The 13,569-nt window shown below is 39.8% G+C and overlaps 1 protein-coding gene across 8 annotated transcripts in view; it reads left to right on the forward strand.

The window, feature by feature from the left end:
* The window catches only part of mecom (MDS1 and EVI1 complex locus), a 768,103-nt gene that overhangs the window by 729,068 nt on the left and 25,466 nt on the right, over window positions 1–13,569 (forward strand). For all 8 annotated transcript variants that reach the window (XM_059943776.1, XM_059943783.1, XM_059943765.1 and 5 more), the window contains 3 exons: window positions 2,383–2,460; window positions 7,383–7,552; window positions 11,456–11,600. In XM_059943776.1, the coding sequence (XP_059799759.1) occupies window positions 2,383–2,460; window positions 7,383–7,552; window positions 11,456–11,600 (393 nt within the window). The remainder of the gene's footprint in view (window positions 1–2,382; window positions 2,461–7,382; window positions 7,553–11,455; window positions 11,601–13,569) is intronic.

A 13,569-nucleotide genomic window follows, 5' to 3' on the forward strand; every position in this document is an offset into this window, starting at 1 on the left:
AACCAAATTGGATCACTCAACAATGAACTGGAGCTGAGTCTTATCAGCTAGATTTGACTGACAGTTGGTTACTTTATTTGTGGAAAACTTCCTGACTTCTCTTGTGCCCCATTTAAGGAGAATGCTTTACTCTTAGATCAAACTTGATCCCACCAGCTTCACAGCATGGCAGCCATTTGCTGTATGCCTGTTTACTAGGCACAGTAGCTACGACCTAGTAAATGAGCTTTTGTTCTAATGACTTAATGGGAGTTATTTTGATTCCAGATATTAATCGGGAATCTGTATTACTTATTTCAACACTTATCATCTAGTACAACCCTATCTTCATCTTGACTTGGAGAATGAATGGGCTATTGAACTTATTGGCTAATTAGTCTACTCTTTCACCATAATGATCCATGATTTGAACTTGGGCAATCTTTGGTGTGTTTATGTATTAGACAAATTGTAACTCTTTGGTTTAAGTGGAATATATGATTTTTCACTTGGGCAATAACTGTACAGCAGATTACTTATCATCATTATTTGCACCACTTTTAATAGTTAATAAAACTGGGTGTATTCTCAAGAAGGAAATTTTGCAGAGAAACAGAGTTGGGCAGAGATGTAAGGGTCAAAGGGATTGGACTATTGGAATAACTGAACATTCAAGCAACATTCCTGGGATTAAAGGCAACACACACACACACACACACACACACACACACACACACACACACACACACACACACACACACACACACACACACACACACACACACACAAAGGCTGGAGGAGCTCAACAATTCAGGAGGCTTCTCGCTTAAGTGTCCAATAATAATCAGCCAGTATTAATGGATTCCAGTTGCCCTGATACCGTTTCTCCTTGACCACAATGTCCTGGTGAAACCTTTCACTGTGTTCATCACCGACAGTGCCAAGATGTTCGGAGAAGAATTCTGAATGGAAAATGAATCTTTAGTAACATGTTGCATTTCATGGTTTTGTATGCTTGAAGCATGTTGCGAACCATTTGTACATCGTTTGATGCTTTGTAGTTGCCAAGAAAATTTTCAACAATGTCCTTGAATGCCTTCCATGCAATTTTCTCCAGTCTCACTAGAAATTATTCAAACTGTCTGTAATTGATGACTTATTGGATTTGTCGACCAACCAAAATGCCTTCCTTAATCTTGGTATCAGTTATACTGATAAATTATGAATTGAAGTAATAAATAGAGGTGATTTCAAATAAAAAGTGCAGGATGGGGAATTTTCACAGTGATTTTCATGATCAGCAGCTCAAAATCCATAATATACAACCAAGGTTGTTCAGGAAGCAATATCTCTATTGTCAGTGTAATCCATTCTGAGTATCGCTGTATCACTACATCACTACTCCATTCTGGGTAGTGCTGTACTCAGTGGAGATCTCAGTCTGACTAGTTCTGTGCTTAATGAAAATACTCTGATCAAGAAAATCCGGTACTGGATAGAGTCTCTCCAGTCTGACCAATAGTTTACAATTGGAGACTTTCCAACCTGGCCAGTGTTCACTCTGCTTGTCTGGTACTATAGCCAGTGAATGTTGGGAAACTATTTGGTCTGGCTTATTTGTTCATGGCTAATTTTATCATTTGCGTATTGTGTACTTGGATAAAAATCAAAAGTAATTTTGGGTTTGTTGTGTCTATAGTTGATTATATCGTTTTGGAACACAAATATTCTCCATATGTGATTCACAAGGGGAGCACAAAGGCATCGGAGAACTGACAGCTATGTCACAGTGATAAAATGGGTTGTGTATATAGTAAGTTACCACTCTCCACTTTGCAGTCAAGACAAAGTGCTGAGCTGAACCCAATGTCTCTCCAAAGAGAGGAAGGGAAAATCAAACAGAGGAACACCCAGACCATTCTTAAGTATACAAGGGAACAATTAGAGATCTGGAGAAGATCACCATTTAATCCAGAGATGATACAGATGGAGGGAGGCCAAGAATGCCAGAGAGTTCAAAGTAAGCAGCCTGAGATAAAGAGGTATTTCAGCAGAAAAATTTTAACAACTGAAGGTGACCACTGTGTGCTCCTAATAAACAGGGAGCCTTGGCACTGCTAAAAAAAATCCCTTTTGCTCCTGATTTCAGAAGATGACAGCCAAACTACATAGCTGCCAGGAAAGGCTCTTTTCTGTTTCCTGTGTAATGTTCAGATTGCTTTAATTAGAAAAAGAGGTTTCCTTTCAAGATGAAATTAACCATTCGAATCATTATTTATAACAAATGCCATTAAAAAAAAATCTTTTCCTATTCCCTGTGCACCAAACCGAAGCATTTCAGTATGAATTCCATGACTGCTCCTTGTAGCAATCCATCTGACCTTGTTTCTCTCCTCTCAATAGATACTGCGGCAAGATTTTTCCAAGATCTGCAAACCTGACCCGGCACCTTCGGACACACACTGGAGAGCAACCTTACAGGTTAGAGAAAACCGTGTTAATGGGAAATACCCTGCCCATAAATCATACCTGTGTCGAAGTTGCTACTCTGGCAAAATGTTTCATTTGAAAGGAAATGATCCCCTCAAAAGTAAAGTCCATGTAAATACATCTGATTTTTATAGCCTATCTCACAGCACATACTCAGAAGTAGGTGGATTGTTTACATATCAGGCTTTCAAGGAGATTTTATACCTTGGTATATTTAATAAAAAATAGCGCTTCTCAATTTAGCCCCATTATAAATAAACATTTTAAAAGGCAGTATGAAATCCCATGTTGGAACATAATTTTGTAAACAAAAATGTTATAAAACACACTCAGTGCGCTGAAGGTTACTTGATGCCTTTACTTGTAGATCACAACTCTCTTTCTTGCTGGGTCCTCATGCCCCAAATGGAATTTTGGACTGCTTCCCTAAATCATATCTGGTGGTCAGGACCATTTGGTTTTGCACTTTCTGACACATTGTGTGGATGGCTTTTACCTCTTTGAAGATCTCTGTAATGATCACCACTAATTGGACCAGAACCCAAATACTCTCAAAGGCGCTCTCAGAAGACAATCTCTCATTCCAATAAATGGAGCAGAAAGTGTTGAAATGTGAACAGCCCAGCTTTTTCACACGAAGCCAGTGACCCAGCTTATTGATAACTGTGTCACAGAACACAGCTCTGTTCTTTTCATAAATGCAATAAATTGTGCTTTGCTACCCAGAGAATAATCTCAACTAATTTAACTGCATTTTGTGCAGTAATTTTTTTCCCTCATGTCCTTAGAAACACCTAGATTATATAAAAATAAGCAAAGCTTCTTATGCCATGAAGTGAGCAAGTTCAGCTCATCAGGCCTGTCTTGGTCAAAAAGTGCATATTTAGTCTAAACCCACTTCCCAGTTCTTAGTTCAAAGCCAAGTATAATACCACATAGTTACAATACATATTAAATGTTATCTTCAAAGATGTGCAGTGTCTTAGATACGCTTGAAGTTGATGGACAGCAAAAGATCAGTCTCTGTAGCTCGGGCACGTTACTCCAAGAACAGACACTTCTTAACACTGTCTCCAACTGCCACTTCAAAACTACTATTTAATGCCTCAAAATACATAAAAGTCCAGAGTGACTCTGAACAAGGAAGCAAAAATATTCCCAGATATCAGTGTCTGATCCCTTCAGCTGAGCAAAAACAGACCAGCAGACCACACAGACCAGGTGTTATCTGTTAACCCACTTATCTTCCCAAAAGAAGTTTAATACTGTACAGTTTCAGTGAGCAGCATAACCAGGAACACAAGTGCAAATGCAACAAACAAATTGAGGTATGGTTTCAACATGACCCCCGGCATCACACTGTCATTTGTACATCAGCAAATAAAACAGAAACAGCCTGGTTTTCAATTCCTCTCATTTCGATGGCAATCATCTATAAAATCTGCAATGTTGGTTTATAGCTGAAAATCTGCCACCTTATTTCTCGGTATATGAAATACTTAACCAATGCAGAACACATAAGTCTCTAATCGTTTTCCGCCTCAAACTTCCATATCCTCACCCAGTCTTCGAAAGTACAGCAGGGTTTGGCGGTACCCATATCTGTACATATAATGTAATAGTTAAGATTGCTTATGAGAACTCCAGCCAAGGACAGCCCAAGGGTAATGACTGTAGAGATTTTTGTAACAGTAGAAAGACTCTAAAATAGTGTGCAATCCAAATTGTAGGCTGTGCAATCAGCAAACAGAAGATTGTCAGTGATAAAGAAGGAGCAGAATAATTCGGGACATTCTACATGGCATTTCCCCAAGCCCCTGCTGTTCCTGAGTGTGTGTGGCTAGACTGTAGCATCCATGATTTATATGTCACAGTAAGCATCATGCAGATTGTATGGTTTTTACTGCTTTAAGAGACTGAAACAATTAGTATCATATTAAACAATTTTCACATTGAAAAATTGCCAAACATCATTATGTGACAGATGTATGTTTTCTGAAGTTATTGAGGGGAAGCAAGATAAAAAAAAAATAAGGGTGATGAAGACTATCATCATTTGCCATAAACAGCAGTCAGAATAATTATTTTATGTCTGTAGAACAGTGTACGGAGAAATACGACCAAGGCCCAAGGGATTCTAAATGACTACAGGGTATGAAAGCTGATGCCTGTCCTACCAGCTTGATAGACTAAACTGCTCACATTGGCACAGTATTAAACATTTACTTTGTTTATTGTAATCTTTCTTGGAAGATAACAGAGCTTCCTTTGGGACTGGCAATTGAGTAGGCTAATCGTGGAAGAAGAAAAGATGTAATCACTGGACATAATTTTGCATGAAAAATCTTGGCCAAGTTTGTCATTCTTTAGAAGCTGCAACACATGGGATAGAGCAAGCTAAGAACTTAATACGTGTGTCTCGTTGCCAAAGGCATTGAACCATAGATGGCCTACGTATGCAAACGTGTAAAAGAGAAGGAATATGTAGATGTGGGCCAAGTGGCGCGATCGGCATAACTTCCATGCTGCAGACAATGGAGCAAGTTACTTGTCAGGGCAGCGTAAAGCTGTAGGACTCAGTGCCTTGTACCGAGGCTTTAATCACAGAGTACCATAGAGTACTCAGCACAATATACAGCCATTTGGTCCATCTGGTCCATCAGTGTTCATGATCCACTTAAACTCTACTTCAACTAAGATAATCTTACAAAGCCCCTTTTGTTTTGAGTTATGACCAGACTGGGTCCATTGCTCAAGGTCTCTGATTTCAGATCCAACACTAAGCAACTCTGCCATTCAGAAGGAACTATTAAATTGAAGTAACTAAACACATAAATGATTACATAAATTATTTTTCTTTAAATATTTTAAAGTTATATTCCCTTTGCTTCTTATTCCACATGATTACAATTGCTACTGAAATAAGTGGGATCTAGAATCCCCTCACCAGGACTGGGTTCCATGTGGAGTGCAGTAGTGATCAAGCTGACAGATTTGCCCTCTGAATTATTCGATGAGTTCTGACATCTGCATTTCTCAGCACATAGGTGGAAGTATGGCACCGAGGGCTGTTTCATGATGGTTCTATTTGGAACCACTGGCAAAACCCAACCCAAGTCAGCTATTGTGTCAAGTTTGTAGATGACACACCAGTGGTTGGCCTTATCGAGAACAATGACGAGACAGAGTATAGAGAGGAAGTGGAGTGGCTGGTGGAGAAAACATAAGCCTGAATGTGGAGAAGGCTTGTGGATTTCAGGAAGGTGCAGATGAACCATCCCCCTCTGTGAATTTATGGTTCTTCCATAGAGAGAGTTAAGTGGACCACGTTCCTGGGAGCTCACATCACGGATGACCACACTTGGTCCCTTAATATCACCTCCCTGAACAAGAAGTCACAGCAGTGTTTCTACTCCCTAAGAAGATTGAGGCAAGCAAAACTCTCCCATCTTAACTGCGTTTTACAGGAGCAGCATTGAGAGCGTCCTGACAAGTTGCATTCCCATCGTGTATGGAAGCAGTCTAGCATCGGGCCAGAAGTCCTTACAAAGGACTGTGAGAACAGCTGAGAGGATCATAGGAGTCTCCCTGTAGAGGACATTTATCGGGAGTGCTGCGTATGCAGGGCCTCTAGTATTATTAAAGATCCCACCCTTCCATCCAGCATCCTCTTTGATTTTCTGCCATCAGGCAAGAGACTATGATATATAAAAACAAGAATGGTCAGGATAAGAAACAGCTTCTTGCCCCGGGCCATTAGGCATCTGAATTCTCTGCCACATGGTATTCAAAGTGTCACTGTACCTTACAATATCTCATCTATACCTTACAATATTTTAAATTAATGCACGTTAGTTTGTTATTTATGTGTGATGCACCTGTAGATTTTATTCATACTTTCATAAATTATCATATGTTTTATGTACTACTGTGTTCTTCACCCTGGTTCAGAGAAACATTGTCTCATTTCTATAGGTTATATATATATATAGTTAAATAACAATAAACTTGACTTGACTATTTCATCATCTTATTCCTCCTCTTGCATTACAGTGAAAAAGGGAGGGATTCAAAGATTCAGAGTACATATATTATCAAAGTATGTATGGAGTATATAACCCTGAAATTTGCCCTTCCAACAAGCAGTCACAAAACAATTAAGAACCAACCCATTCAAAGAATAACATGCAAACTGCAACAGAAAAATGGACGAAAACACAGAATATAAAACATAAGATCAAAAGGCATATTTCGGTTCCGTTCAGTTCAGTGTTCGTTATTTGCAGGCTGCCCAGGATGAAAAATCACCCAGAGGTAGTAACAAAATCATGTTGATTCTTCTTGTTCAGTAGGTACAGATTGTATTAGTTGGGAACTACTGATGTGCTCAGCAAGGCACCCCTCCCAGAAGTGGAAGGGAAGTTGGAAAATAAATAAACAGCTTTTCCACAATTTGTGTTCAACTCATTAGAGACGTAATTATCAAAAATTTAAGAAAGACCAGGTGTATTTGAGTGAAGAATAAAAATACACTTGTTTCGTTGGAAATTCTTTTGGTATATATGGGTCAGATCATTAATCCACTAATTAAAATTATTTCCTTTAACATCCTTTAAGCACATTTAACTTCTCAAAAGTAATACCAGTGAGTCACCTGTGATATTTTAGAATCAGAATCAGGTTTATTATTACAGATGTACTCTATGTTGTGAAATATGTACAATGCAATATTGCAGTAGTACAATGTAATACATAAATTATACTATTAATTACAATAAGAAATATATATAAAATTTAATAAATAGTACAAAAAGAGAACACAATATACTTCTTAAAAAGTCAAAATAGAAAATGCACCAAGGGTTTAAAAGAAGGAAAAGTATAATCTTTGATATCTACTTTTCCCCCAAAAGGTGTAAATACTGTGACCGCTCATTCAGTATCTCCTCCAATTTGCAACGGCATGTACGCAACATTCACAACAAGGAAAAACCATTCAAGTGCCACCTCTGTGACAGGTGCTTTGGTCAGCAAACGAATCTGGACAGACATCTGAAGAAGCATGAGAATGGAAACATGTCAGGTAAGCAGCCCCAGCTGACTTTAAGATAGGACTTTGAAATTTTGGACAGTAGCATTCCTGCTGTGTCTTAAAATAGTTTGATAGATTAAACTTCAGCTTCCACATTAATCAAGAAATCCCAATATGAAGCTGATCATTTTCCACACGAGCCAGGAAAGGGAAAAGAATGGCACGAATTACCCTATACTTGCAGGTTGAGCAGCTCAAGCAGGAACATGGAAACTGATTGCCAGAACATCCCTGTCCTCTTTAATGAAGAAGTGGTATGGTGCTATTGGACGTTCCAAAAAGGGAAACAATTGCTTTCGACAATAATAGAAGCACTTATTTGGATACTTAGTGGGAGTGATTGCAGCTACAAGGTTAGATTGGAAGAAATGAAATTGTTCTTCTTGGAGCAAAGAAGGTTGCAAAGGAATTTGATGGGGATGGACGACGTCATGACTGGATTTAGGTGGGTTGCTGGAGGAAAAACTGCCCTATTTGGTGGAATATCCATGGACTGGGAATGACCATTTAAAAATTTTGAACATTGGATATTAGGAGGTTCAGAGCGACTAAACCTGACACTCACTGATTATGGGAAAAAGTCAATTAGCACTTTCAAAAGGGAATTGCTTGGGCACTTGATAGAGAATAATTTATAAGGTTGGGGGAAATTGTTGAGTGTTACGACTGTTTAGATAGCTTGCCTATGAGATGATAAAATAACTTTCTCAAGTGTCATAATGAATCCATCACGTGGAATATATTACAATGAAAATCACTGAGGTGCAATCTTTTAAATCTTTGCTTTGAGAAATTTGAAAAGATGTTTTAAAAATTGGGAAAATGTTCTGATATGGAACAGCAATGAAAAAGGTCCAAATAAGGATTTATGACTAAAGGAATTCGAGAGAGGTCCTGTGTCAGACAATTAAACATTGGGAAAATAATTTTACATTTGGAAGTTGAGGTCTGTGGGTGGTCAACAAATGGACCAACAATTGGAGGTGCTTATGTTAATGGAAGGTGGCTCAGCATGCATTAAAATTCTGACAGCTGAGAGTGGCCGAGCTGATAATGTGGACTTACAGAACTTGTGGCCCTTTGCAGATCAGATGGCCTACTCATTGGTGCATTGGAAGCTCCAGAAAGGTCTTGTGGAAGGGAATGAGAGTTACCGGGAATGTAGGAACGAATGAGATTTTTTACAGAGATTCACTCCTCACCCCATGCATTTGCCAATGACTGCATCTTAGGGATTCCTAAACTGTCGTTGCCTGGCACATAGAGGATTTTTTTCAAGTTAAAATCCTTTCAGTATCACTCAGGATTAGGATACATTGAGGTGCTTCCTGCCTATGTTAAGTGGCAACAATAGCCACTAAATGGCAGTGAGTAGTTATGGTGGCGATCGTTGTACTGCCACAGAATGAAGCAGGTAGGCCAAAGAGTCTTTTCTACAGGTCTTGCTGCCCTTTGTTCAAACTCCGGCTCCGTCCTCTCAATTTCCAAATGCTTGTTTTGTGGACTCAGCAGAGCAAGTCAGCATTGCTCAATGTGACTGTCAAGTTGGCTTGACATTTTACTGAAAAATATCAAAGACTTGGCCCATAGCAATTATTGCCACACCATCACACACAAGTAAATGGCAGATCAAAATGCAGCTTTTGTTTTCAAGATACAGCAAGAGGAGTGTTCCTTGTGTGTGTGAGCAAGGCCTGTTGAACTCCAAGAATAAAGAAGACCATTGCAGTTTATTTTGGCGGAATGTCTTTACAGACCACATTTTCTGAAAGCTATGTATTTCACAAGAGGGGTAACTGGACCTCAGACAATTTGGTTTAGTTAAAGAGGTGTTGTACAAGTAAACTATCAGCTAGTGTTTTTAGTTGCATTTTTTTTTCTGTCCTTTCTGGCTCTTAATAATGATAAACAAGGGAAATACTTGTCAGTGAAGCAATACTTATGATGAAAGTCCAACTACCAGGGAAATGAACAGTAAATTGGACTCTGACAAGGCTGTGGTTAATGCTGATGAAGTCCTAGAGGAGTTGTTGTTACCATATCAAAGATTTGAGCCATATTCTATTCTTGGAACAGACAAGAACTGTCTCATCCAAAATTGTAATTAGAGGCTTCAAGTTATCGCAATTTTTTTTGTTCTAATGCATTTTCTTCAGCTTAATTTTTAGCTATAATTTTAATTTGCTGAGATTTAATGGCATACCTGATTGAATCACTGTACAGTACATTGCCTGTAAACAGAGAACCGTACTCCTGTTTTAACAGAACTTTGGAGTCCGTATTTCAATTTGTAATTAGCAATTAGTGGACTCAATGTCCTGAAGGAAAAGGGCATTATTGTCATCCAAGCACATTATGGCAGCCAAGATGTTACTTCACTTACAATATATGAATTTATGCCTCTTCCCAAAAATAATGGGGAGTCTTATCTTGAGTGATTATGATTAAGAATCAGGCCCCTCTTTCTGACTTCAGAACTCTTTTATTTCAGCATTATTGGTATTTTTGCCTCATTTTTATGAGCACATCACACATAAAATGCTTTATTCCATTTTTGAAGTGTTTTCTTGTTAAAATCAACACATTGGATTATACTTTTCCTGTCAGGCTTCACTCTAACATGGGTTTCATATGCCTATTATGTTTCACACATGCCAATACAATCTGAAAGCATGTCTTGTTTTAGGAACATAACAACAAAAGTTTCATTCAAAATTCTCTAACTTTGGAATCCCATATTTCAACAGCACTCCTCTCCCCCTCCTGATCCACAGAGGCAAATTCAGCCCCGAAGACCTGGTCTTTGTACTTCCCCTGCTAGGTTGTCCCCTCCCAAGAGTATCTAAAGAGGTATACTTATTATTGAGGGGAATGGCTACAGGAGCACTCTGCAATGGCTGCCCACCTCCTTTCCTTTCCCTGACAGTCACCCAGCTACCTGTCTGTCGCAGCTTTGAGGTGACTAACCCCCTATAGCTCATTCTCTGATCCCATGCCTAAACACATTTCCCTGCACAATTACCATGTTTCATTATCACCATAGCATCCAAAAATCTTTCCATTCACTGAGGATCCACAATACTAAAAGCTCATAACCATCAAGAAATTTTTCCATCAAAAATGAAAGAACCCTGGACCTGACGCGATGCCCTAATTTTGCCTTTATCTCCCTGTTTTAGCAGTGGTGTAAATGATAGACATAACTTGCCAAAATTAATTTCCAGATTTTAACAGCATCAAAGATTTGATTTGATAATTTCATTGGGATGGTAAGTCTACCAACCATTGCTTTTTGTGAGAAATTCAGAAAATCTCTCACTTGATACGCAGTCCCACAATCACACTGGATGTTCATTCCTTGCATCACTGGCACATTGTGATTACAGCATGTACAAATATAATATAGGAACTCGCCCAGGCAACCTTGACAGCATCTCCCAAATGTCTGACCTCAACGAGCAAAGACAGCAAATCCACACGAACAACACCATCCAACGTCATTTGGCCAGTCGTTCATCAAAGCTAGGTTCAAATCATGGAATGCTCTCCCAAGCAACATCATGGGCGTGCATCAACATTGAAAAACTGCATTGTTTTAAGATGGTAGCTCACCACCTCTCTCATAGGCAAGAAGGATTGGGCAATAAACGTTAGTTTTGCCAGGAATGCTTACATCCCTGCAAAATCAATAAATAGAAAGAATAATTTGCCAAGAAATCAAACTGTTGCTGCTCCAACTGCCTTAAAAAGTCAGTTATGAATGGGCATGGATTCTGGCTGATCCACAAGAAGTAACTGAATGTACATTTTTCACATCCACCAACTTATTAAACCCTTTTGTCCAGTTCCCCAGACTTTAGTCATAATGCTGTATGTTACCAATTTGTTTTCCAGGAACTGCAACATCTTCACCTCATTCAGAAATAGACAGTAGCAGTGCCATTCTGGATGATAAGGAAGATGCCTACTTTACTGAAATTCGGAATTTCATTGGAAATAGTAACCACACTGAATGTTCACCAGGGCACATAGAGGAGAGGTGAGTGATGTGCCAAGCATGTCTTCTTCTTGATAAAGAAATAAAAGTTTTATTGATTTTTTTTGTATAAATTTTGTCATCACTTCAAGTCAATCAAAATATCAAAGTGACACAATGAATTAATTATTACCCTTCAACCAAAGAAGGTTGAGAGGAGATTTGTTAGATGTTTATAAGATAATGCAAACACGAGGACATCTGTGGACGCTGGAAATTCAAGCAACACAGACAAAATGCTGGTGGAATGTAGCAGGTCAGGCAGCATCTATAGGAAGAAGTACAGTCAACATTTTGGGCGGAGACCTTTCATCAGGACTAACCGAAAGGAGAGATAGTGAGAGATTTGAAAGTGGGAAGGGGAGGGGGAGATCCGAAATGATAAGAGAAGACAGGATGGGGAGGGATGAAGTTAAGAGCTGGAAAGTTGATTGGCACAGGGGATACAGAGCTGGAGAAGGGAGAGGATCATGGGACGGGAGGCCTAGGGAGAAAGAAAGTGGGAGGGGAGCACCAGAGGGAGATGGAGAGAAGGCAGAGTGATTGTGAGAGGGCCAGAGAGAGAGAAAAAAAAGGGGGGGAGGGGAGAGAAATAATAAATAAATAAATAAATAAATAAATAAATAAATAAATAAATAAATAGATAGATAGATAAATAAATAAATAGATGGGTTGATAGATAAATATATAGATAGACAAACAAACAAACAAATAATTAAACAAATAAATAAGGGATAGGGTAAGAAGGGGAGGAGGGACATTAACGGAAGTTAGAGAAATCAATGTTCATGCCATCAGGTTGGAGGCTACCCAGACAGAATATAAAATGTTGTTCCTCCAACCTGAGTGTGGCTTCATCTTGACAGCAGAGGAAGCCATGGATTGACATATCAGAATGGGAATGGGACGTGGAAGTAAAATGTGTACCTTAATGTTCATGGCACTTTTCACGCTCTGAATTTTTTCAATGATTTTAAGTTCCCTGGCCCCCACTGCCTTATTTTCACCATGGATGTCCAGTCCCTATATACCTCCATCCCCCACCAGGAAGGTCTCAAAGCTCTCTGCTTCTTTTTGGATTCCAGACTTAACCAGTTCCCCTCTACCAGTACTCTCATCCATCTAGCAGAATTAGTTCTTACTCTTAATAATTTCTCCTTTGCCTCCTCCCACTTCCTCCAAACTAAAGGTGTAGCCAAGGGCACCCGTAGGGTCCCAGTTATGCCTGCCTTTTTGTTGGCTTTGTGGAACAGTCCATGTTCCAAGCCTATACTGGTATCCATCCCCCGTCTTTTCTTTCACTACATCGATGACTGCACTGGCGCTGCTTCCTGCACCCATGCTAAGCTGGTTGACGTTATTAACTTTGCCTCCAACTTTCACCCTGCCCTCAAATTTACCTGGTCCATTTCCGCCATCTCCCACCCCTTTCTTGATCTTTCTGTCTCTGTCTCTGGAGACAGTTTATCTACTGATAAGCTTACAGACTCTCACAGCTGCCTGGACTATTCCTCTTCCCACCCTGTCTCCTGCAAAAATGCCATCCCCATCTCGCAATTCCTCCGTCTCCACCACATCTGCTCTCAGGATGAGGCTTTTCATTCCAGGACGAAGGAGATGTCTTCCCTTTTTAAAGAATGGGGCTTCCCTTCCTCCACCATCAACTCTGCTCTCAAACGCATCTCTCCCATTTCACGTAATCTGCTTTCACCACATCCTCCCGCAACCCCACTAGGGATAGGGTTCCCCTTGTCCTCACCTACTACCCTACCAGCCTCTGGATCCAACATATAATTCTCCATAACTTCTGCCACCTCCAATGGGATCCCACCATCAAGCACAACTTCCCCCCCCCCTTTCTGCTTTCTACAGGGATCGCTCCCTACGTGACTCCCTTGTCCATTCGCTCCCCCCACCCCCCCCCCCCCAATCCCTTCCCACCGATCTCCCTCCTGGCACTTATCCTTGTAAA

Source organism: Hypanus sabinus, chromosome 2 (assembly GCF_030144855.1).
Source record: "Hypanus sabinus isolate sHypSab1 chromosome 2, sHypSab1.hap1, whole genome shotgun sequence".
In the NCBI taxonomy this organism is placed as follows: Eukaryota; Metazoa; Chordata; class Chondrichthyes; order Myliobatiformes; family Dasyatidae; genus Hypanus; species Hypanus sabinus.